This window comes from Triturus cristatus, chromosome 3_1, assembly GCF_964204655.1.
Source record: "Triturus cristatus chromosome 3_1, aTriCri1.1, whole genome shotgun sequence".
Classification (NCBI taxonomy): Eukaryota; Metazoa; Chordata; class Amphibia; order Caudata; family Salamandridae; genus Triturus; species Triturus cristatus.
Genome location: NC_140583.1, coordinates 63,587,581 through 63,612,839, shown reverse-complemented (window position 1 = coordinate 63,612,839; position 25,259 = coordinate 63,587,581). Strand labels below are relative to the sequence as shown.

The following is a 25,259-nucleotide window of genomic DNA, read 5'->3' as shown; positions in this document are numbered from 1 at the left end:
AGCAATTCTGCTTTGCATCAAAAGTATTTGGAAATCAATTGATCAAGACTCATAGTCCGTGAATACTTCTTCAAATAGTTATCATGGAAGCCTTCCTGCTGGCGCTCTTCCTGTGCTTTCTTCAGCCTTCACTTCAGCTGGGTAAGTGCCTCTGACTTTCCTGAATGTAGTAGCACTAGGAAAGGTGCTATTCTATATTTACTGACTTGCCGAAAATGTGGCCTTCATTTTAAAGTCTCCATCAGATGAATGATGTCACCATATGTCTCAACACTCAAGTAGACGACATCAAACAAAGGAGCTTTCGAGAGTGACGCTTTTGGTCCTTGTTAGTGATGCGGGACTGGGGAGTGAGAATTGCTTTTTTCTGTTCACTGAACAGCTCTTTAAATACCTCAGATAGTTAGCATTCGTGTTTATTTTGTCTCTACAATTTTTGTGTTGATCTGGTTGAAAATATTTTGATCCTAACTCAGCACTAATTGTAGCATTTTATTTTAGACGTACTAGATCGCTGTATTTAAGTGTGAGTAAATGTTATGAGTTACATTAATGTATCCCAGCCTTTTAAAAAATATGAATTAACCCTAGCCGAAAGGTCACTGCTAACATTGGTGGGGGGTTGTCTTCTTGTGGCAGGAAAGTAAATTTGCTGAAAACCTAGCACCAATAAAATATTATCAGTATTAATTCTGAATGCTTGCGTTGAAAGAATTATTGGCAAGTTTCCAAGCATATTGGGTAGTAAGAATAACAGGTGCCTCTTGTTTACCAGGGGTTGGTTCTATGGATTATCTGGGCATACGAGCTGCAATTGCTGCATTATTCATAGTCCGTGAATAATTCTTCATAGTCTGTAAATGGTGAATGTTGATCAGTGAGGGATGGTTCCTATTATGTTAATGATATGTCTGGGTCTGCAGACGTGAATTCAAGGTCTATAAGATACAGTTTTATATCTCGGCTTTAGACAGCGCATGCACTTTCTTGAAAGAGACTTGTTGTACATACTTTGCGGGCTTCAGCCCGCCCTAAGGCTTCCCATGTGCTGGCTCCATCATTGGTCTTCTATTCTTTCTCCCCATTTCTTCATGGCATGCATACATCATGTCTCTTCCTGTGTTTAGCACCCTGAGAGCATGAACCAATTACTACTATCCATCCACTGCTCCCATTTAATGACCATTTTAGGAACTTATTTTTTCTTTGTTTACTATCCCTGATCAGGAGCTCTCGTGTTTTCAATTGCTTTTAAGCGCCTTTGTAAACAGGGCTGTAAATCGTGTTATTTTCTCGTCACATTTGTGTGTTTGTTGACTGCATGTTTTTTACTTGTGTCCCCACTCACAGTAGGTATCGGAGCACTGTACCCAAGCCAGTTGCATTACACATGGACATGTGCATTTTGAGGCACAAGAGAAGAGATTAAGTCATTTGTCCAGAACCACAGGATGTTGAGCCTCCCGCCGAGACTCAAACCCAGTTCCCTAGCTTCAAAACTGGCCGCTCTTCATTGCCCCATTTTGTTCCTTTACTCCTCCCCCACTCCAATCACAGGATGTTGAGCTTCCCGCCAAAACTCGGACCTTGTTCCCCAGCTTCAACTCCCTCCCCATCATCATCATTTTTACATCTCTCCACTCTCACTGGTTCATTTAAAACCCATCCCGCACTCCTCCTGCCCTCCGCTATTTTTTTTAAAACTCTCTCCCGCCTTCCCTTATTGTTAATCTGCCTCCTGCGCTCCAAAGTTGTTTTTGATCATCTTTCCACTGTCTTTTGTTTCCCGCCCTCGTCTCTTTTGTTGCTTTTTTTCCCCGAAGGATTATATAGCGCAAACACATCCCAAAGGTATTCAAGTGCTGTACAAGTGCTCCTGGCATGCAAAAAGTTATTGTGTTGGCTTCAAAAACAGTACTCCTATGTCGATCCGTAGGATTGCGCGCTAGTCAAGTAGCTGTATTACGATGGTAAACAATTCATTATATCCGATGTGACAGGATATTTTCTTGTCACCAAGAGGCCACATCTTCCCAAAAATTCCCATAAATCTTCAAATGTAAGGTAAGGTGGTTTAGCTGGGACTCTTGAAGCCAGCCTTGTGAACATACACTTCTGTATTTATGGGAACTAGTTTATCAAATAGTTATCATGGAAGCCTTCCTGCTGGCGCTCTTCCTGTGCTTTCTTCAGCCTTCACTTCAGCTGGGTAAGTGCCTCTGACTTTCCTGAATGTTGTACGCACTAGGAAAGGTGCTATTCTATATTTACTGACTCGCCAAAAATGTGGCCTTAATTTTAAACTCTCCATCAGATGAATGATGTCACCATATGTCTCAACACTCAAGTAGACGACATCAAACAAAGGAGCTTTCGAGAGTGACGCTTTTGGTCCTTGTTAGTGATGCGGGACTGGGGAGTGAGAATTGCTCTTTTCTGTTCACTGAACAGCTCTTTATATACCTCAGATAGTTAGCATTCGTGTTTATTTTGTCTCTACCATTTTTTTGTTTATCTGGTTGAAAATATTTTGATCCTAACGCAGCACTAATTGTAGCATTTTATTTTAGACATACTAGATCGCTGTATTTAAGTATGAGTACATTTTATGAGTTACATTAATGTATCCCAGCCTTTTAGAAAATATGAATTATCCATAGCCGAAAGGTCACTGCTAACATTGGTGGGGGGGGTTGTCTTCTTGTGGCAGGAAAGTACATTTGCTGAGGACCTAGCACCAATAAAATATTATCAGTATCAATTCTGAATGCTTGGCAAGTTTCCAAGAATATTGGGTAGTAAGAATAACAGGTGCCTCTTGTTTACCAGGGGTTGGCTCTATGGATTATGCGGGCATACGAGCTGCGATTGCCTCATGGGGTGGTACCAATGCCGGTGTTTGTACACTTCTCATCAGGCCATGCAATGGTGAAACACATTGACAAAGTCAGTAGCTCTTGCATTGCCGAGAAACTATTGGCTTTGCCAATGCTTGTTGATCCTAGTGAATAAGAGTTCACCACTCCTAATATGACCCCTCAGTCTGTGACAAATGATTTCTGTTGACAGTTTGACGAATGATGTTTGCCAGTATGTTATTGATGATTTATAGAGAATGTTAAATAAAAGATGCTTGCCAGTCTGTGACTGAGGATTTATAGCGAGTGATTGATGAATGATGCTTGCCAGTATATTATTGGTGATTTATAGTGAATGATGAATAAAAGATGCTTGCCAGTATGTGATTGGTGATTTATAGCGAGTGATTGATGAATGATGCTTGCCGGTATGTGATTGGTGATTTATAGTGAGAGATTGATGAATGATGCTTGCCGGTATGTGATTGGTGATTTATAGTGAGAGATTGATGAATGATGCTTGCCAGTATGTGATTGGTGATTTATAGTGAGAGATTTATAAATGATGCTTGCCAGTATGTGATTGTGATTGGTGATTTATAGTGAGAGATTGATGAATGATGCTTGCCAGTATGTGATTGGTGATTTATAGTGAGAGATTGATGAATGATGCTTGCCAGTATGTGATGGGTGATTTATAGTGAGAGATTGAAGAATGATGCTTGCCAGTATGTAATTGTGATTGGTGATTTATAGTGAGAGATTGATGAATGATGCTTGCCAGTATGTGATTGGTGATTTATAGCGAGTGATTGATGAATGATGCTTGCCAGTATGTGATTGGTGATTTATAGTGAGAGATTGATGAATGATGCTTGCCAGTATGTAATTGTGATTGGTGATTTATAGTGAGAGATTGATGAATGATGCTTGCCAGTATGTGATGGGTGATTTATAGTGAGAGATTGAAGAATGATGCTTGCCAGTATGTAATTGTGATTGGTGATTTATAGTGAGAGATTGATGAATGATGCTTGCCAGTATGTGATTGGTGATTTATAGTGAGAGATTGATGAATGATGCTTGCCAGTATGTGATTGTGATTGGTGGTGATTTATAGTGAGAGATTGATGAATGATGCTTGCCAGTATGTGATGGGTGATTTATAGTGAGAGATTGAAGAATGATGCTTGCCAGTATGTAATTGTGATTGGTGATTTATAGTGAGAGATTGATGAATGATGCTTGCCAGTATGTGATTGTGATTGGTGATTTATAGTGAGAGATTGATGAATGATGCTTGCCAGTCTGTGACTGAGGATTTATAGCGAGTGATTGATGAATGATGCTTGCCAGTATATTATTGGTGATTTATAGTGAATGATGAATAAAAGATGCTTGCCAGTATGTGATTGGTGATTTATAGCGAGTGATTGATGAATGATGCTTGCCAGTATGTGATTGGTGATTTATAGTGAGAGATTGATAAATGATGCTTGCCAGTATGTGATTGTGATTGGTGATTTATAGTGAGAGATTGATGAATGATGCTTGCCAGTATGTGATGGGTGATTTATAGTGAGAGATTGAAGAATGATGCTTGCCAGTATGTAATTGTGATTGGTGATTTATAGTGAGAGATTGATGAATGATGCTTGCCAGTATGTGATTGGTGATTTATAGTGAGAGATTGATGAATGATGCTTGCCAGTATGTGATTGTGATTGGTGGTGATTTATAGTGAGAGATTGATGAATGATGCTTGCCAGTATGTGATGGGTGATTTATAGTGAGAGATTGAAGAATGATGCTTGCCAGTATGTAATTGTGATTGGTGATTTATAGTGAGAGATTGATGAATGATGCTTGCCAGTATGTGATTGTGATTGGTGATTTATAGTGAGAGATTGATGAATGATGCTTGCCAGTCTGTGACTGAGGATTTATAGCGAGTGATTGATGAATGATGCTTGCCAGTATATTATTGGTGATTTATAGTGAATGATGAATAAAAGATGCTTGCCAGTATGTGATTGGTGATTTATAGCGAGTGATTGATGAATGATGCTTGCCAGTATGTGATTGGTGATTTATAGTGAGAGATTGATAAATGATGCTTGCCAGTATGTGATTGTGATTGGTGATTTATAGTGAGAGATTGATGAATGATGCTTGCCAGTATGTGATGGGTGATTTATAGTGAGAGATTGATAAATGATGCTTGCAAGTATGTGATTGTGATTGGTGATTTATAGTGAGAGATTGATGAATGATGCTTGCCAGTCTGTGACTGAGGATTTATAGCGAGTGATTGATGAATGATGCTTGCCAGTATATTGTTGGTGATTTATAGTGAATGATGAATAAAAGATGCTTGCCAGTATGTGATTGGTGATTTATAGCGAGTGATTGATGAATGATGCTTGCTGGTATGTGATTGGTGATTTATAGTGAGAGATTGATGAATGATGCTTGCCAGTATGTGATTGTGATTGGTGATTTATAGCGAGTGATTGATGAATGATGCTTGCTGGTATGTGATTGGTGATTTATAGTGAGAGATTGATGAATGATGCTTGCCAGTATGTGATGGGTGATTTATAGTGAGAGATTGATGAATGATGCTTGCCAGTATGTGATTGGTGATTTATAGTGAGAGATTGATAAATGATGCTTGCCAGTATGTGATTGTGATTGGTGATTTATAGTGAGAGATTGATGAATGATGCTTGCCAGTATGTGATGGGTGATTTATAGCGAGTGATTGATGAATGATGCTTGCCAGTATGTGATTGTGATTGGTGATTTATAGTGAGAGATTGATGAATGATGCTTGCCGGTATGTGATGGGTGATTTGTAGTGAGAGATTGATGAATGATGCTTGCCAGTATGTGATTGGTGATTTATAGTGAGAGATTGATGAATGATGCTTGCCAGTATGTGATTGTGATTGGTGATTTATAGTGAGAGATTGATGAATGATGCTTGCCGGTATGTGATGGGTGATTTGTAGTGAGAGATTGATGAATGATGCTTGCCAGTATGTGATGGGTGATTTATAGTGAGAGATTGATGAATGATGCTTGCCAGTATGTGATTGTGATGGGTGATTTGTAGTGAGAGATTGATGAATGATGCTTGCCAGTATGTGATTGGTGATTTATAGTGAGAGATTGATGAATGATGCTTGCCAGTATGTGATTGTGATTGGTGATTTATAGTGAGAGATTGAAGAATGATGCTTGCCAGTATGTAATTGTGATGGGTGATTTATAGCGAGTGATTGATGAATGATTCTTGCCAGTATGTGATTGGTGATTTATAGTGAGAGATTGATGAATGATGCTTGCCAGTATGTGATTGGTGATTTATAGCGAGTGATTGATGAATGATGCTTGCCAGTATGTGATTGGTGATTTATAGTGAGTGATTGATGAATGATGCTTGCCAGTATGTGATTGTGATGGGTGATTTGTAGTGAGAGATTGATGAATGATGCTTGCCAGTATGTGATTGGTGATTTATAGTGAGAGATTGATGAATGATGCTTGCCAGTATGTGATTGTGATTGGTGATTTATAGTGAGAGATTGAAGAATGATGCTTGCCAGTATGTAATTGTGATTGGTGATTTATAGCGAGTGATTGATGAATGATGCTTGCCAGTATGTGATTGGTGATTTATAGCGAGTGATTGATGAATGATGCTTTCCAGTATGTGATGGGTGACTTATAGTGAGAGATTGATGAATGATGCTTGCCAGTATGTGATGGGTGATTTATAGTGAGAGATTGATGAATGATGCTTGCCAGTCTGTGATTGGTGATTTATAGTGAGAGATTGATGAATGATGCTTGCCAGTATGTGATTGGTGATTTATAGCGAGTGATTGATGAATGATGCTTGCCAGTATGTGATTGGTGATTTATAGTGAGTGATTGATGAATGATGCTTGCCAGTATGTGATTGTGATGGGTGATTTGTAGTGAGAGATTGATGAATGATGCTTGCCAGTATGTGATTGGTGATTTATAGTGAGAGATTGATGAATGATGCTTGCCAGTATGTGATTGTGATTGGTGATTTATAGTGAGAGATTGAAGAATGATGCTTGCCAGTATGTAATTGTGATTGGTGATTTATAGCGAGTGATTGATGAATGATGCTTGCCAGTATGTGATTGTGATTGGTGATTTATAGTGAGAGATTGAAGAATGATGCTTGCCAGTATGTAATTGTGATTGGTGATTTATAGCGAGTGATTGATGAATGATGCTTGCCAGTATGTGATTGGTGATTTATAGCGAGTGATTGATGAATGATGCTTTCCAGTATGTGATGGGTGACTTATAGTGAGAGATTGATGAATGATGCTTGCCAGTATGTGATGGGTGATTTATAGTGAGAGATTGATGAATGATGCTTGCCAGTCTGTGATTGGTGATTTATAGTATGAGATTGATGAATGATGCTTGCCAGTATGTGATTGTGATTAGTGATTTATAGTGAGAGATTGATGAATGATGCTTGCCAGTATGTGATGGGTGATTTATAGCGAGAGATTGATGAATGATGCTTGCCAGTATGTGATTGGTGATTTATAGTGAGAAATTGGTTAATGATGTTTGCCAGTCTCTGACTGATGATTTATGATGAGTGATTGATGATTGATGCCTGCCATTCTCTGACTGATTATTTTTAGTGCGTGACTGATCATTTATATTGAGTGATTGATGAAGGATGCATGACAGTCTGTAACTGATGATTTATAGTGTGTGAATGGTGAGTGATTATTTGTATTATGTGACTGCTTATTTCTGCTGCATGAATGATAAATAATGAGTCCAAGTCTTTTAGCCATCGTTTGCACAACGCTTTATAATGATGTTACCAGTCTGTGACTGATGATTTGTGGGATCGATGAATGATGATTTCCGGTCTGTGACAACTGATTTCTGCTGTGGGAAAGATGAGTGATGATTCCAATATGTTCCTAGTTTGTGATGAATTCCAGTTTGTGACTGATGATTGCAAGTCTTTAAGTTGGGATTCCCAGTCTGTCATGATGACCTTTTAGTTTGAGAATGTTACTTTTCAGCCTATAACTGATGATGCGTAGTCTGTGAATACCGATTCCGGGGCTAGGATTTGTTATTCCCCGTCTGTGAGGGAGGAGCCCTATCTGTGAAGGGTGACGTTTTGTATACTAATAGGGTTTAAGATCAGTGACAATAATTTCTTTTTTGTCTTAGAGTCCACCATATAGAGGAGCCAGAACTTCCAGACTCCTTGGGTCCTGATGACGATGAGAAAAGGTTCAGTGAAATACTGAAAAGTCGGGAGAAGAGGCGTGAGCGCAGGCAAGTGGAGACTCTTGAGAGCATCAAACAGGAGCAGCATGAGGACAGAAATCAAGAGAGTGAGCAGAGTGAGCCCAGGCAACCTCTGCAAGCCAATCATGCACAGAAAAACAAGAAAGAAAAGAATCCGAATCAGCAATTGACACCCATCCTATCTCCGCAACCTGTTGGCTCTACTCTGCACAACAAGGAGAAGAAAGACACTGGTACCAGAACAGATGAACCTTTTCAGAAAGTCAGCCATGCTCCTAAGTGCAAGAATGAAAGGGAAGCAGGAGAACTAAGGACTGCAGAATCACAGCAGCCACTCAGCCATACAATTGAGTGCAAGAAAGAAAGTGAAGATGGACTAACGAAGATTAAACTGTCTCAACATTCCATTCATGAAATTGAGCGCAAGAAGGAGAGCGGAGCAGCACCTAAACCCCAGCAGCGCACCATCCAACACGTCGCTTCATTACCTTCCACTCAGGTAAGTCCTCCCTGATTTGGGCTATTCACAACATGTCACTAAGCCCGTTCTCATGACCTAGCTGGGAGAATAATATTCAGCTTCTTATTTTAGCAATGACGCCATCTTTAGGTAATATACTCTCTGCTTTTGGCCAGTTTCATACTACACAAACACCACATACATCCATAAATCACCAACAGTTCTACATATTATGCATCTGCATCTATTTATTTAGCATGTCCACATTTTAAAGTTTGCTTTGAGAGTTCACAATGACGTAAATGACAATTCTTTTGATAGCTGAATCTATGCACTAGTGGTGGTTTGTCTGCTCACTTGTCTATTTTGAACCTTTTTATTCCTGAAGTCATTCCTTTTATAAGTTTGGATCTATAAATAACTTAAAAGAAGTTTAGACTAGTGATCCTACTGGTAATGTGTAATAGTCGACTGATATATAATGTGGCTTACTGTCCTGAATGTTGTCTAACAACTTCCAACTTGTAATAATCCTCCCAAGTTAAAATAAACTGCCAACAAATCTGTAGAATTCTCTCAAGTACCTAAATTCGGCCAACTTTTAGTCAATCAAAAGTTATTTCTCTCATTTGCACACATCAAAATGAACTTAACCGACCAAATCCATCTTTATAAGTTCTTTTCTAAATTGCATCACAGTTACAATTATTTGTGTATCATTCAACGAACCCTACCTACCTACAGTTGGGAACACTTTGAGGGATGAGGGTCTAAAATGATCTCTATGTCGATGTTCTAAAATGGGGGAGCTGCTGTCAAACATTTTTGTTGTACAAAAGTGTTAAAGCATCATTTTTTTTACTTCTTCAAAACTTTCTTATAACCCACATCATCTCAATAAATTCTCAATAGATACATTAAGAAATTGTCTTTGCTTTGTGACTACCCCTGCACATAATCGGAAACGTTCCTTAGTTGCAGAGAACTTAACTTTATTTGGGATTGGTGTTATATCCCATTTAAACGCTTTGATACAAATAAGCACTACCTAGTGATCATTTTGGTAATATTTAGGCAACTTCAAAACGCAGAGATATTATCACCAATTGATGTAAACACTGACAAAACCATGAGCCACATTCGCACTTAATTACACTTTCCAGAACAGAATTATTCTTTACTGTGGAGGGCAATACCTTCCAGGAGACTTCCCACCTGAACATAAGTACAACTCTGCCCAGCCAGAGGGTGAGAATATTTCTGCTAAAGTCTATGACTACCCAACTACTTGGAAACCTGTTAATGATCGAGTATCAGTCTACCTGGATGTGCTCGCACAGGACAACATAATGGTGTACTGTTTAGTGGGAGCAAACTTCTTGTGCGATTGTAAGATATTGAATACAAAATAGCAACAAAGGGCCTGATTCACACAGGTATTTATTCACATGTAGTAAACTTATGAGTGTGGCGTCCACGCACGGAGCAAAGTGGAGATTCTGCCCGAATGTGGAGACTACGCACACCTAACTTCCCTACACGTAAATGCCTTTGTGAATCAGGCCCTATGAGTTTACACTTGTAAATAAATGTGTTAGCACACGTAAATTCCAATTGGGTGCAAAAGTAACTTGGTGAATAAGATCTCCGAGTTAGGTAACATCCACATAGTTTAATGAGGCAGCTTTTCTTTATTAAAATGAGATCTGATTATTTTGATTTTTTCAACACTAGACTCTTGAAGACAGGCCTTGGAGTTGTGTCTCTCTTTATGTTCATTTCCACTATAATCTTTCTGGGTGCTTTGTCCGTTTTGCCTATTTGAGCTCTCTTCTTTGTTCTCCTCTCCCTCTTTATTTGCTGTCAATTTACGCTATTTACATGCCCCTATTAACCAAACTTTTATATGTCACTAAATTATCGAGATGAACTAATCTGCTAGTGACTCCAGTAATAGTGAGATACTCCTTAGTCCGATCACGGCTGGTGGTGGCAGGAATTCTAAATTGCTTGGGAATGGCGACAGTCTGTTGGCTCTGGAGTGCGTGAATGTGCACCATCTCCAATTCAATGAGATGTGATGATTTTTCAGTAGCCACCCCAAGATCAATTTCCAGTAAAAAACATATTAACATCACCATGTAAGCCATGGAAGACTAAATCAGCCACCATTATGTCACAGCACCGACAAATGAATTAAAAGACACATAGAGTTACACATCGATCAAATACATGCCCACAAGACAATTAAGCACACACATACATATTAAGGTGTATCTACACATACACACATAAACACACACACGCACACTCGCTATCAGTTATTGTTTGGACTTAAGGTATCCAGGCGCATTCATGTACTGAGCTACCACACTTTGACAACTGCGATTTCTTGTTGGAAAAACCCTTCCAATTGTGTGTTGATCAATTGATGTAACCCAAGGTGACCATTCTTTGAATGTCATTATGTACTTTCCGACAGCCCTGGACTGGAAATGTTGTGCCCCAGTGGTATGGAGGCATATGGTAACCCTTTCTCTATGAGAAGTGAGCACTTCCATCCATTTACAGAGTGTCGTGGGCCCTTTAATCACGCTACTCAGTCTATTTATGGTGACTGTCTGAAACCCGTGTTTTTTGTTTCTACATTTCTTTACTCTAACCACAACCCAGAGTGCTCAGAGGTGAAAATACATTGGAATGTCTGCACTATATTAAACATGCACATAAGCAAAAGGAAAAATTCCAACTGGTGGAATTGCTAAGAACCCAACCGATTTTGGCAGTGTTGGTACTGAAAAATCACTCGCATGGTGAGTGCCCCAGCTGTAATGATATCTGGAGCCCTGGTGCTAATGTTTGTTGTCATGGTCAATCACAGATAATGCACATGAGACATGATGTAGACCTGTCTCACTTATTGCAGTCATTTTGGACCAGGAGTAACCCTGGGTGGGTAACTCTGCTCCGCCCACGGAGTATGCGATGATTGCCTACTCCGTGCTCCGTGGCGAACGCGGAGACAGGCAAAACTCCGCCTCCGTGGAAGAGTGGAGTTAGCTGCTCCCCCCCTTCCAAATACTTTAAAAATAATAAAAAGAAGGTACTTACCTGTGTTTCTGCTGCCTCCCCTGCCTGGCCGCTCTCCTTCCTGCTCCTCTCGCGTCCTTTTTCATAAAAAAAAACCACTACGTTGTACGTCTTGTGTTTTTTTCAATGAAAAAGGACGCGAGGCGGAGAGGAGCAGTAAGGAGACAGCCAGGCAGGGTAGGCGGTAGAAACACAGGTAAGTGCCTTCTTTTATTATCTTTAAAGCATTTGAGAGGGGAGGGAGCGGGGAGGGAGCGGAGCAGAGCTATGTGGAGCTCCACAGAATTCTTTTTCAAACTCCCTGGAGCTTCACGTAGAGGCACTACGCCAGCTTCACCCACGGTTAACCAGGAGGGGCAGCGAATGTGCTACCCTCATAGTGGCGAAGGCTACTACCTTTGCCAGGAATTAAGCAACAAACGCCCTATGGTGGCAGCATAACGTATAGTGATGAGTAGGAGTGAATAGGCCTTTTTACCTGTGTCACTGCAGTGAGGCCTAAAGGCTCATTCATTTAACCCCAGCACTCAACGGAGACACCCGACATAGCACTTTGAGACCGTCATGGTGAGTTGTTGCGCTTTACCAACCCTGATTGATTGATTGCTTTCAAGTTCTGAAGCAGTGTGCTTAACTCACCCTTGGCCTATATCGGTTTGGTAAGCAGTGCTGCGCAGTGCATGTGTGTTATGCATGTGCTGTGTGTATGTGTGCCTGTGATGGTACAATACAGGGATAATGCAATGCTGTGCAGTGTATGTGTGTTATAAACATGTGTAGGGAGTATGTGTGCATGTGAATGCTACAAAACATAGGAAATGTGGTTCTATGCATGTGCATGTTTGCCTATGAATTGTACAGAACATGGAAGATTCTGGGTTCTATTTTTGGAGACCCAGAGCTAACACGAGGAATATGATAAGTTAGAGGAATCCCCCTGGTAGATTTGTGAATTGCTCTGTGAGCTGGGCGGGCTCACTGGAGAAAGAGAGAGCCAGGCTCTTCAGTGTACCTCAAAGGGTGCTCTTCGATTCAGGGAGAGCTCACTAGGAAAGGGCCTGGGCATATCTCAGAAAGGAGATGGGACTGATAAGAGAATCATAAAGACTAGGGCTGAGTCCCTGAGGTAACTTTTTGATACACACCACTGTGGCAGACATCCAGGTGTGAACCTCTGTTCACTCCCACTGCCTGTGTTATGGGGAATTGAAGTTGAAATTGAAGATTTGAAGTTGCATCAGGTGTGACAGACAGCTTTCTGGAGGAAGGCTTGGGCAGAGGAGACAGCACTTCAAATGAAAACAGACCACCAACATAAACTTCAAAGACTCAGACTCTTAAATCACATTTGGTATCTGGAAATGGATTATAAGTAAGGGACCTCAAGGCCCCGAAAAGTGTCAGCTTTCAGTCAGCAAGTAGGGCTATGAGAGGAGGAGAAGCTCTGAAAGACTTCTTCCTGTGCCCAGGGCTGGGGCCCAAGGCCTGCCTGTCTCACAGCTGAGTGAGTGAATATCACCCAGTGAATCCAAGACCACCTGCTCATGGAGCACCAGTGCCTGCTTGCTTGCCAAGACCAGTGAACCATGTGAGGAAGAGGGGTGCTAGAAGGAGTAAGGTCCAGTGAGAGTCATAGCAATTGCATCCCTGTGGTGAAGTGTGGGGAAATAGCTGCTGCACTGGTCATGTTGTTGCCTTTGTGCAGGGAAAAGTCAGTGACTCTGGCATGCTGGAGGAGTGCCGCCTTGTAGTGAGGCATGAACTGTGCTGCACCAATCGGGCCATAGCCCGTGTACAAGAGTGAAGTCAGTGATCCGGTAAGCCAGGAGGAGCCACCATGAAGATTACCTCCATGCCGATCAGGCCGTAGCCTAGGGGGGCCTGAAGTTGGCGAACCCGTATGCCAGGTGGGCTGCCGTGAAGATTTCTGCTGTGCCAATTGGGCTGTAGCACATGTACAGAGAGAGGACCATGACCGAGTATGCCGGGGGGGTGGGCACAATGGCAAGACAAGAAGTGTGGTCTGGTTGAGACCATCATCGTGAGGAGGAGGCTGCCATAGTGCCCCGAACAGGCCCAAGCCCTAATTGAGGACCAGCACCAGGAGCATCTCATCCCCCACCCACCTATAAGGAGGACTTTGAGAAACTTACCATCATCAGAGGAGTATAGAGGATCCCTTAGCTGCTGCCTCCACAGGACCATTTGTGAGGAACTCAAGGACACTGACTGCTGCCCTTCCCGGACCTTGTGTGAAAAACTTACAGTGAAAGGTTTAGATTGCTCAACCCACGCTACCTTTGAGAGCCAAGTGCTGAAGGGGTACTTGGCCAGTTGCTCAGGACCCATAGTAGGTCAAGCCCCAAGACATCTGGTGTAAAGGGCCTCAGCCCACACGGTTTAGTCCAATAACTCCTGCTTGTCCTGTGGCCCTTTGAATGGGGTTCTGACAGGTAGTAAGCTACCACTTTTGTGGCAGTCCTACCACATACTGTTTCTTCTTTGCCTTCCTACTGATTTTAATGACTCAGCAGTCCATAGTAACTTACTGCCCAAATAGAGTGATTAAAAAGTGAAAGCATACACCAGTGAATATTGAATCAGGCTGGCTGTATCTGAGAGCAGCCACATTTGTCAATCAGTGGGGGCTACCCTGTGTGGATTGGCCAATGAGAGGCTGGGTGCAGGGCTGGGTGTTTAGCAGTGCCTTCTCATTCCTTTCTGGTGTGAACTCTCTGACTGCGTAAGTCAGAGGAGTGCTTTAAGTGCTAAGTCTCAGACCTGGAAGTAATTAAAAACTAACTTTAAAACGGGCCCATATCAGGTTATTTGATCCTATCCTTAGCCGTTACAGGAAAAAACACGCAATGCATTCTCTACAATGACTGTGAAACTCTTAGGGTAATCCATGTCAGCATTGCACTGCCTATTGACATTTCAAATTCTTTGCTTTATCTTCCATTGTCTAACAGTATGTGCTTTTATTAGATCTGTTTCTGTGTGTTTTTCATGCAAATTAGCACTTTTGGATAGTGCATATTGTAAACTGGGTCTTATCTGCGTGTCTGTGTGAGTTCAGGTTTTAAGTGGGTGATCATGAGGGCGCACAATTGAGGGCTCTAATTGTGGTGCGATGTTCTCACTCTGCCTGCCAGTAACACATAAAGATGTTCATTCTATAAGCTTACCCATCCATGGCTTTGCTGCAGAGTGCACAGAGTGATGGTCAGAACTGCGGCATTTAAAATTACCACCTATGTGAATGTCTGTGGAGGAGGCATTACCTCCTCGTTAGTCTTCCTCGCCACATGACTAACACAGTGAGCTTCAGCTCCACACCAGAACCCTCCAAAGCAAAAAAGTCAGCCTCCCATGCCTCCCATCCCTTCCCAATATGGCCGACCCATTACACCCATGACCCCTATAAGAGGCGGGCCGGCCCAACCCATCAGCCTGTTTTTTTTGTTCTGCGCACGTCTCTCCAGATGCGTCAGGTAAGTGGTGCCTGCTGTAGCAGGTACGTGGGTCTCAGGTTGGAGGTCCTGCTCTAGCGGACCCTAGGGGCTTGGACTCTGTTTGTTTTCCCCCTGCTTCTGGCCCCCGGTAGGTTTGCATAGGCGTTGGATTAAGGTTTCCCTTGATTCCTCCTTCTAGCCGGTTAGGCTCTGCTTTAGCGAGCCGTGGGTTTTTTCAGGGAGGGCGGGGATGCGTGGGGGCAGTTCTTTCGTGCCCTTTTCTGTGTTTCCCTGGGCTTTTCCCGCTCATGTTTAGGGGAGTTTGAATGGCTTCGTGCCTTCTGTGTGAGGCACGTTTTTGGGTCCTGATTTCCGGGTCACATTTTACTTTCTTACGGATTCCCATTGATTCCGCCGCCCGCCTTTCCTTGACGTGCGGGCGGCGGCTGTACGGCGATGTCCGTGTATGGGAAAATTTTTCATTTTCGTTACATTCCTCCTCTGCCTACCTGCTTGTTCCTTCCCCGGGTCTCTGGATCGGGTGGGGGCTTCACGTTGCTGATTTCGGCCCCGAGCCACGATTTGCGGCTTTGCGCCTCCCGCTTCGGCGCGGGGGCGGGCGGCGGCTCTGCGAGGTTGGGCCCGGCGCTGCGGGGTCCATGTTTATGTGCTGCTGCCGCCCGCCTTCCCGTCCGGGTGCCGTGGCGGGCGGCGGCGGGGGGGCCTGGCTTGCCTGCCTTCCGGGGATTCTCCGGTTTTACTGGTGTCAGTCTTGGCGTGGTTTCGACTCTGGGCCTTCCGGCTTGGGACTCCCATGCCGTGTCTGTTGCGGGGCTATGTGGCAGCGTTGCTTCCTGGGCGCTGTTGGTTCTTCATGTTTCCCGCTCAGGGGCCGGTTCGTTGTCCCGGGGGCGGGGTTTGGTTTGTCTCGCGCTGGCTCTCCCTGGTGTTTTCTCACGCCTTCTTCTCTGCCCACCTTAGGTGCCGGGGTCGGGCGGGTTGCTGGTGTCCCTGGAGTGGCGCCGGTCATCTCGCTTTTTGCGATGTCTGGCTCGCGCGCGTGCACGCTGGTCCTTTTCACGCTACGGCTATCCCTGGTCTTGCAATGTCTCTGCTTGCTCTTTCTGGTGTATAGGCGCTGGCGTTTCCTTCGGTTCGATCTGTACAGAGTCACAGTAGTCGGGGTCTTGTGCCTCAGTGGACTTATGCAGCCACTACAGGGGCCTGTGTTCAATCTCTTGGTCACGGGTTCAGATCCCAGCAGGTCCACTCAGCCTTTCAACGGATCCTGGGGGTCCGCTCGGCTCTTCGTCCGTCTGTGGTAGGTGTGTTGTAGCCTTTAATTTGTCCTGCTCCTGGGGCTTCCCGGTTTCCGTGGCTTTGCTTCGCTTTGCTGGTACGCGTGTTCTGTCCTGGTGGTTGGGGGTGCTGGCTAGGTGCTTGACTCTTACTCCTCCAGTTCTGTGTTACCCTCTCTGGGCGGCTGTGCCATGCGGGTCTTGTCGCCCCGTTGGGTGCGTTGTTGTGTTCCGTTGGCCTGGTGGCTTGGTGGTCTGTTGCGTCCGCTTCAGGCGCCTGTGTTTGTCCTCTTGTTCTGACTCTGTCACTGTGGCCGTGTGGGGGTGGGATGCGCCGCCCGCCTTCCCTTCGGGGGCGGGCGGTGGTGGTTGTATGCGATTGTCGTTTTACTCCGCTGTCGTCCTTCCTGCGCACGGGCGGTGTGTTGCCTTCCTTCTCCCCCCGCTCCTGCTGCTCTCGCCTCCCGCCTGCCTCTGGTGGGTGGTCGTCTTCCTGCCCCGGTTGGTTCGGGGTTCCCGGGAGGAGGCCCTGCTCTGTCGGGCTCATTTGCTGGTTCCCCCTCCTTCTGGCGCTCGCGGTCCTGCCCTGCGCTCCCCCCTCCCCTGCCGCCTTGTGCTTGATGCCCTGCTATAGCGGGCTCTGGGGTTTGGGTTTTGGCGTTTGGCTGCCCCTCTCTGTGGGTGCGGCTGTGGGCTTGTCTGTTTTTCCGGCTGTTGTGCCTGTGTGCGTGAGGGTCCCTCGGCCCCCTCTGTTGTGGGTGTACTGTTAGGGGCGTGGGGCTCGGTTGGCTTTCGGCTTGCTGATAGTGTCCGCTCTGTACCCCCGGTACTTTCGTCCTGTGTACTCCTGTTCCCGCCGTTGTTGTGCGGGGTCTGTCCCTGGCGGTTGCTGGTTGTGGGGCCTTCGGCCTTCCCACCCTGTTTGCGCCTGGTCTCATCTGCTCTCAGCAGTTAAGCTGTGTCTGGCTGGTTCGTACCCGGATGGGGGTCCGCCTGGGAATGCCAGGTGCTGTAGGCTATGGGGTCCTTCCTGGGCTCGCCCTGTCTTGTCCGGGTCTGCGGCTTTGCCGCTCCCTCTTCTTCCTGCTCCCTGTCTCGGCGGGCAGCTCTTACGCCCTTTTCCGGACGGCTTCCTGCTGTCTCCGTACTTCTCCTTGCCCCCTGGGGGTTGGGGTCTTTGTTGTGGTCCTTCTGTTCGGACTTGCTTGGTCGGGCCGGGGGTTCGGCGCCCACCTCTGGTGGGGTGAGCGTTCTGTCCTTTTTTCTGCTGGGTCACTTTTGGCGGTCTCGCTTGTCCTTCTCTGATCGTTTCCTGTCATGGGGTTTGATTTGTTCTCCTGGTTTTTCCTGTTGGGGTTGTCTGCCTTGGTGGGGGCCTTCCTCGTATCATGTTTTGGGTCTTGTTGCCTGGCAGTTTTTCTCCTTCCGGTTGGTCTCGGTGCCTCTGGCCCTTCCTTGGTGCGGTTTGCCCTGGGCCCTTCCCGCTCTCTGTCCTGGTGCGGTTGGGTGCATCCTTCCCTTTGGCGGCTTTTTGTTTCCCTGGGGGGCATGCTTGGGTTCCTGTACTGTGCTGGGTCAGTGGTTTTCCCTGTGGGCGGTTTTCCCGTCTGGCTTCTGTTTCCCATTCCTTGGATTCTCTGGGGTTTTCCCCTGCCTTGCTGGCCCTGCCTCGTGCTCCCGGGTGTTTGGGGGATTCACCCCTGTTGGTGGCTGCCTATGTGGCGGTGTTCTTCTGGGTCCCTTTGGTGCTGTTTGCTTCCTTTGGGTCTCCGGTGTTGGCTCTTAGGCCTTCTCGTCCTGGCTCCCGGACTGGGGTCGCTCTGTCCTTTTGGTTGTGGTCTTTGCCTCTTACTCTGCGGATTGAGTGTTCGTTCCCTGGTCTTTAGCTGGCACTGGGTTTTCCCTGGTTTTGGTTGGGAATTGTTTGGGCCTTTGCGCTTTCCTGAAGGTCCTTCTTCTTCTGGGGATTCTGTGTGATGGTGCTCGCATGGGCCTGCCCCTGCTTCTTTTTCCCTTGCTGGTTTTTGTTTCCAGCTGTGCTGTTGGGTGTCCGGGGGTGCTGGTGCCTCCGGTTCTGTGCTCCGTGGCGGGCCCTTGCGCTTCCGGTGTGGCTTGTGTCCTCATCTTTTGTCCCTGGTTTTGGGGTTCCGGGGCCTGTTGGCTCTGGTGGCTCCCGGGGGGTCTTGACGTGGCTCGGGTTCGGTTTTCGCCCTGCCCCTCTGTCCTTCTCACCTTTGGTGTGTTTCTGCCTGTGGCTTTTTTTCTCCCGGTGCTTTCCCGTTTTCAGTCGGTTCCTCGTTGTCGGGCTGAGCGGGGTCTGGTTGTTGCACTGGCTGCCTGTGTGGCCGCCTGGGTGCTCGCTTCGGCGGCTCGCATGGTCCCTGTGCGGGGCGGGCTCGGTCCGTCGCGCTGCTTTTTCCCTGCCTTCTGTGCGTGGGTGGCCATGTGGGTTCTCCGCTTTCCACTGTTGCCTGGTTGAGTTCCCTTGGTGGCCGGGTCTCTTCGGTGTCGTTTCCGACACCATCCTGGGTCTTTTTTGTTCCCTTGTTCCTGCCTGGGTTCTCTCCTTGGGGTCGCGGTCCCTTCCAGGGGGTCCTTTGTGTGACTGGGGTGTTTTCCCCTTCTGTTTCTCTTCTGCGCCCCTTTCCTTTCTTGCGGCTCTTGCCAGTTGTTTGTTTCCGTCTGGTTCCGCTGGCCCGTTCCTCTGGTGGATTCGGCTCTCTCGTGGGTGGTGGTCTCCCTTGCGGGGTTGCTGTGTTTGTCGGACTGCGTCTCTCTTTCTGCTGCGACTTTTTTGTTGGGTCGCTGTGGTGGGGTTGCCCTCTGTTCATTCGGGTCCCCTTTTTTGGGGTTTTTGATGCCCTCTTTCGGGATGTCCGTTGGCCGGTCCTGGTGTGTTTGGTCCGGCTTGCTCTCTGGGCCCTGTTTACTGTGGCCTTTGGCTCCGTGCGGTCTGGTCCGGAGCCTTTCTCTGTCCCCCTTTGGCTTTTGCTTGCGGCTGGTTCCTGCCGGCGCTTCATGTCTCTGGGGTCCGGGTTTTTGTTCTTCCCGGTGTCTTTCAGTCCCGGGCTGGTTCTTCCTGCTCGTGGTTGCCTCTCCCCTGGGTGGTCCTTCCGCTCATTCTGGCCTGTTGGGTTTTGCCCTCGTTCGTGGGCGTCCCCTTCTGGTCTGTTGGTTTCTTGTGAGTTTCCATGAAGCCGCTTGGCTTTGGTATGTGCTCACTGTGTTAGTCATGTGGCGAGGAAGACTAACGAGGAGGTAATGCCCCGATTACTTACCGGTAATCTTCATTACTCCGAGTATAGTCTTCCTCGCCACATGAGTTCCCATCCCTCCCTCCCTGTCTGGCTATCGGCTTCATGTTTGTGCTTGGTAGTTTCAGGCTGATGGGTTGGGCCGGCCCGCCTCTTATAGGGGTCATGGGTGTAATGGGTCGGCCATATTGGGAAGGGATGGGAGGCATGGGAGGCTGACTTTTTTGCTTTGGAGGGTTCTGGTGTGGAGCTGAAGCTCACTGTGTTAGTCATGTGGCGAGGAAGACTATACTCGGAGTAATAAAGATTACCGGTAAGTAATCGGGGCATGCACAGCTGTTGAAACACTGACAAGAAAAGAAAATGTTGTGTTTATAGGTGAGGACAGAGTGTGTGTGTGTGTGTGTGTTAGAGAGAGAGCATTGTGACGAGGAGGATTTTAGGAAGATGTGGGGAGAAAAAGAACACATGAATAAGGCAGCGTAAAGATTACAGAGGGAAGTGATGTGAAGGAGAGAAGAGTAGAGATTGGGACACCGAAAAACTATTACCACTTCAACATACCTTAGTAATAATTAAAAGTCTTTTATTTTCAGAAGTGAAAACATTTTAAATTCTATATTTCCCAACAATATTGTTATTACTTATTTATCCGTTACAGTTAATAAGCTGTAGCAAAGCCAATATGAAAAGCTTCTATTAGGCATACACTTCTTGTAGGTCATTTCTAGGTGCAAAAGCAGAAAGCTGACAGATAGGCATGCAAATACTGGTCATGTGGCATTCTGTGTGAAGCACAGGATTTTAGTTTTACATTTTTTAAGCCACTCCCCTACTTACATCAGCCATGCCTCTTGGAATGGACTCCTCTTTGCACTTCATTAGCCACATCCGTTTCACATACCTGTCATCGTATTCATCCCACTTAAAGCATTTGGTGTGAGCCCCAAAGAGCAAGAATGAGGGTGCTGCACTCTGTTTGATGAGGTCACGGGCTCTGGCAGCAGGTATCATTCTGCAGGGATAGAACAAGGTTGGCAGAGAGCAGACGCACGCTTTGCCTGTGTAGAACAGGTGAAGGGAACTGCCTTCCTCTTCCCTTACCTAATATGTCTTACATAAAACGTTATTTCCATAAACATTGGCTTCGATCACAAGACTGTGGTGATGATCTCATTAAACCAGATGCCCTTTTTCAAATCTAGAAAAAATCCTACCTTTTTGGTCACAGAATGTTGTAGAGTATGGTAAGGCGGGGGTTTGATTGTTAGCTGGAGAGTGTTTGCTTTTCAGCAAGGTGGCCCTTTTGGCATGCCCACCTGCGAGGTGGCAACTTGGGCGGCGCCCGCCACCCCGACCCTAGAGCTGATTCACAAACACTGAATTTAGTTGTAGTAGAAGAGACCTTTCTGTTCTGAGAAAAGCATGGATGCTATAATATCGCGAGAGGCGACGGGACAGCCCACGCCTCTCGCCACGATAGGGGGAGGTTATGTAGTAAAGACCCCCGTGAATAGAGTTTGTAAAAGTGGACTCGACGGAGGTTGAGACCACGTGAGAAAGGTAATAAAGTGCCCAGGGCTCTGGGCGGGAGTTAGTTCGGAGCTACCCCGTAGTACTGACACTGTGTGCTGTGTAATTTGTTATTGTTCATCACCCCACGCACTCACAATTCTACACTGGCGACGAGGTGGTGTACTCCTCACCTGCCGTACAGCCTGGGTGCGATCACTGTCTGCACCGACACGCTCGTGCAGCCCCTCCTGCTGGAAGACCGAGTGTTGTGTGACCTGCGCCGGACACCCTGTCGGCTGTGGAGCTGCCTTCCCGAAGTTCGCCTGCGACAATTGGGAGACCTGCAGCGGCCCCGCTGCGTCACCAGCAGCCACCCGCAACAGCCGGAAGACGTCCCGGCCCGGGACACACACACGCTGGTGTTCTGCGAAGTCCCTGGAGACGCGGTGAGTGCGCGCGTTCTCTCTGCTGCCCCCTCAAGGCTGCTAGCAGCACCGCACCCGCCTCGGCGATCAGCCTACCTCCTTGGTGGTGACCCAGCCTGCAAATCAAGCGCTGCAAATGCATTCAAGGTGTCCCTCCCTCACAGCGCTTTCCAACCCTCACCAGCAAGCTCAGGAGAGGAACTATCAGGCCTGTAGAGAAAGCACGCCCACATGAGACTCTGCTCCCACAGCGACACACAGCTTTACCTTGGGGTCACCTCCCTTCGTGGGCACAGGAACTGCTGTGCACCCCACTGTGGCCCCAGCCGCCACCACCTGCCACCAGGCAAGTAGTACTTACACCGCCGCGAGGTGTTCGCGCCACTCCTATCGTGCCATCGACGCACTGGTGCCCCTCTGTCGCTGCCGCTTAGCCTGTCTGCAACCCAGTGGCCTCTCGCACAGGTACCGTTATGACCACCGTCCCACCCCTGGCGCCGTTCGCCGTCACAGTCCCGCCGCCCTCCCAAGCCGCGCGATGGAAGGAATGGGTGGAACGGCGAGAGACATTCTTTGATGCCACAGAAATTAAAGAACGACGTCAGCGGTCCATGCTCCTCCACCTAGGGGGAAAAGACATCCATAAGATTGCAAAGACCGTCCAGGAAGCCGGGCCCCTGAGAACCTACGCCACGCTGCGGGATGCGATTGCGGCGCATTTTGAACCATATGCCAACCCGGATTATGAGCGGTTTTTGCTCCGACAAGCGAAACAGCTCCCGGAGGAGTCGGTCGACGTATTATACGCCAGGTTTAAGGAATTAGCAAGCACATGCACTCTGCCTGATGAAGATGATGAGGTGCGAGCACAGTTCATCCAAGGGTGCGCATCCTCAAAACTGCGCGAGCGCGTCCTGGAAGAGCACAACATGCCGATGAAGGACATACTGACCCTAGGATGCTCCAAGGAACTCTCCAAGGCCAGGGCAGCCCATATGGAACTGAAAGCTCCGGCGGCCATCAAAGAATAACCGGTCTGTGCTATTCAACCCAATCCACGAGGCCCGCGTCCGAAACCCAGAAAACAATCAGCTCAAGGACCCGGACAAAGTCCTAAGCCCCGTCCCTGTGGGTGGTGTGGAGGCCCGCTCCCGCATGATGGCGCATGCCCAGCGCAAGGGAAGACATGCAGTGCCTGTGGGAAGGTCAACCATTTTTCTAAAGTCTGCCGCTCAAGACCCTCGGCCTGTACACACACTGGAGTCTGCACCTGGAGGGTCGTCAAGCAGCGACATGGACGATGATGAAGCTGCCACGGTGCACGTGGTGCACATACTGCATGCCCTGTCAGCGTCTCCGCAAGCCGTACCCATGTGCACGGTGAACGTGCAAGGACACCCAGTAACGACACTCATCGACACCCGCGCCACAATCAACCTCATGGCTGTCAGTGCATACAAGCTGCTGCCCAACCCGCCGGCACTCCGCAACACCAACGTCCAGGTGTATGCGTTTGGGACCCATACCCCACTCCGAATGTGCGGAGTGTTCCAAGCAGAAATCTCCCACAACAAATTCTGCCAGTCAGCCAAAGTCTACGTGTCCAGGGAAGGGTCCGGGTTTCTTCTCGGCTGTCGCACAGGTCTAGAGCTGCACCTCATACAGTTCGCGGTTGCGGTGCAAACGCATAGTCTAGATAAGCTGGTAGCAGAGTTCGCACCCCTCTTCGATGGGATCGGGTGCCTCAAAGGCCAGGCAGTTCGACTACACATCGATAAGACGGTAGCCCCGATGGCCCTCAGACACAGGAGGATTGCTTTTCACCTCAGGCCGAAAGTGGAATCAGAGCTCCGCATGTTGGAAGCGGCAGGGATCATAGAGCAGGTGACGGGACCCACTCCATGGGTGTCCCCCATTGTGGTCGCGAAGAAACCAAAACAGCCAGACGCTGTCCGCATATGCATTGACATGCGGATCCCGAACCTCGCTATCAAACGGGAACGCCACTTGACGCCCACGGTGGATGATATCATAAGCGAGCTTGCAGGTTCCAAGTGGTTCTCAAAGATGGACCTCCTGTCGGGGTATCATCAAGTCCCGCTCCACCCAGACTTGCTTCCGATAACGACGTTCTCCACTCATGCCGGCCTGTGGCGCTACAAACGCCTTATCTCCGGGATCTCCAGCGCAGCTGAAGTGTTCCAAAACATAATCAAAACTGTTTTGCAAGGGCTAGAAGGGGTGCTCAACGTGAGCGATGATATCCTCGTTCATGCCCCCTCTCTAGACGAACACATTGCCCGCCTCAACGCGGTATTCACGCGCCTGAGAGACCGCGGCCTAATGCTCCATAGAGAGAAGTGCGAATTCCTGCGCAAGGACATAAGCTTCTTTGGGTATCGATTCTCAGACAAAGGGATCGGGCCAGATCCCGCTAAAGTCAAGGACGTTCAGGAAGCACCAGCCCCCACGTCAGTGACCGGAGTCCACAGCTTTCTGGGAATGGTCACGTATTGTGGCCGGTTCATCAAGAACCTGTCTGATCTGACGGGCCCACTGAGAGAGCTCACCAAGACTACTGCCCACTGGACCTGGGGCTCGACGCTGGAACAAGCGTTCCAGCAGACCAAAACCGCGCTGTCAGCCGACACAACTCTGGTGTATTTTGATCCGCGCCATGATTCCCAGCTGGTTGTAGATGCCAGTCCCACTGGTCTAGGAGCTGTGTTGGCCCAACGTCAAAGCTGCAGAGACTGGGCACCGGTAGCCTACGCGAGTAGAACTCTAACACCCACTGAACAGCGCTATTCACAAATCGAACTGGAGGCCATAGCGATTCTGTGGGAGTGCCGCCACTTCCACATCTATCTGTACGGCCACCCATTCACAGATATAACAGACCATAAGCCATTGGTTCCGCTGTTTCAAGGATCGTCATCCCGCCCCCCTCCATGAATCGAGAAGTGGATACTGCAACTGCAAGAGTTCCAGCTGAAGGTGGAGTACCGTCCCGGCACGCGGAACCCTGCAGACTTCTTATCACGGCATGCCCGGCCTGTCACCCCTCCGGAAGCCGAGGAGGCGGCAGCAACGGAAGACTATGTCAGAATGGCGGTCGAGCGGTCCAGACCCCTCCCGATGTCGCTGCAGGAAGTGATAGCGGCCACACAGGACGACGACTGCCTCCAAATGGCGATACAAGCAGTCAGCTCTGGGGACTGGCAGCTGCTCCAGAACCCGTCACCCATGCGCACGGCCACAGCTCAGGCCACGCTCAAGTCGCTACACCAAGTCCGGCACGAGCTGTCCGTGTCCGCGGAAGGGTGTCTCCTGCGGGGCCCGCGGCTGGTCCTCCCGGAGAGCCTCACCAGACGAGCGGCGCTCCTAGCCCATGGGGCGCATCAGGGAATAGTCAAATCCAAGAATCGACTTCGAAGCAAGGTGTGTTTCCAGGCCTTGACCACCAAATTGAAACGCTCATACAGCAATGCCCAGCGTGTCTTGCTACGAGTCTTCCAAGCAGACCAGCGCCGGTCATCACAGAAGTAGGCCCCGGCAAGCCATGGGAAA

At 47.7% G+C, this 25,259-nt stretch overlaps 1 protein-coding gene across 2 annotated transcripts in view; it reads left to right on the top strand.

Moving 5' to 3' along the window:
- Positions 1-25,259, top strand: part of LOC146859710 (uncharacterized) — a 296,642-nt gene that overhangs the window by 123,710 nt on the left and 147,673 nt on the right. For both annotated transcript variants that reach the window (XM_085643456.1, XM_085643457.1), the window contains exon 3: positions 8,112-8,691. In XM_085643456.1, the coding sequence (XP_085499582.1) occupies positions 8,112-8,691 (580 nt within the window). The remainder of the gene's footprint in view (positions 1-8,111; positions 8,692-25,259) is intronic.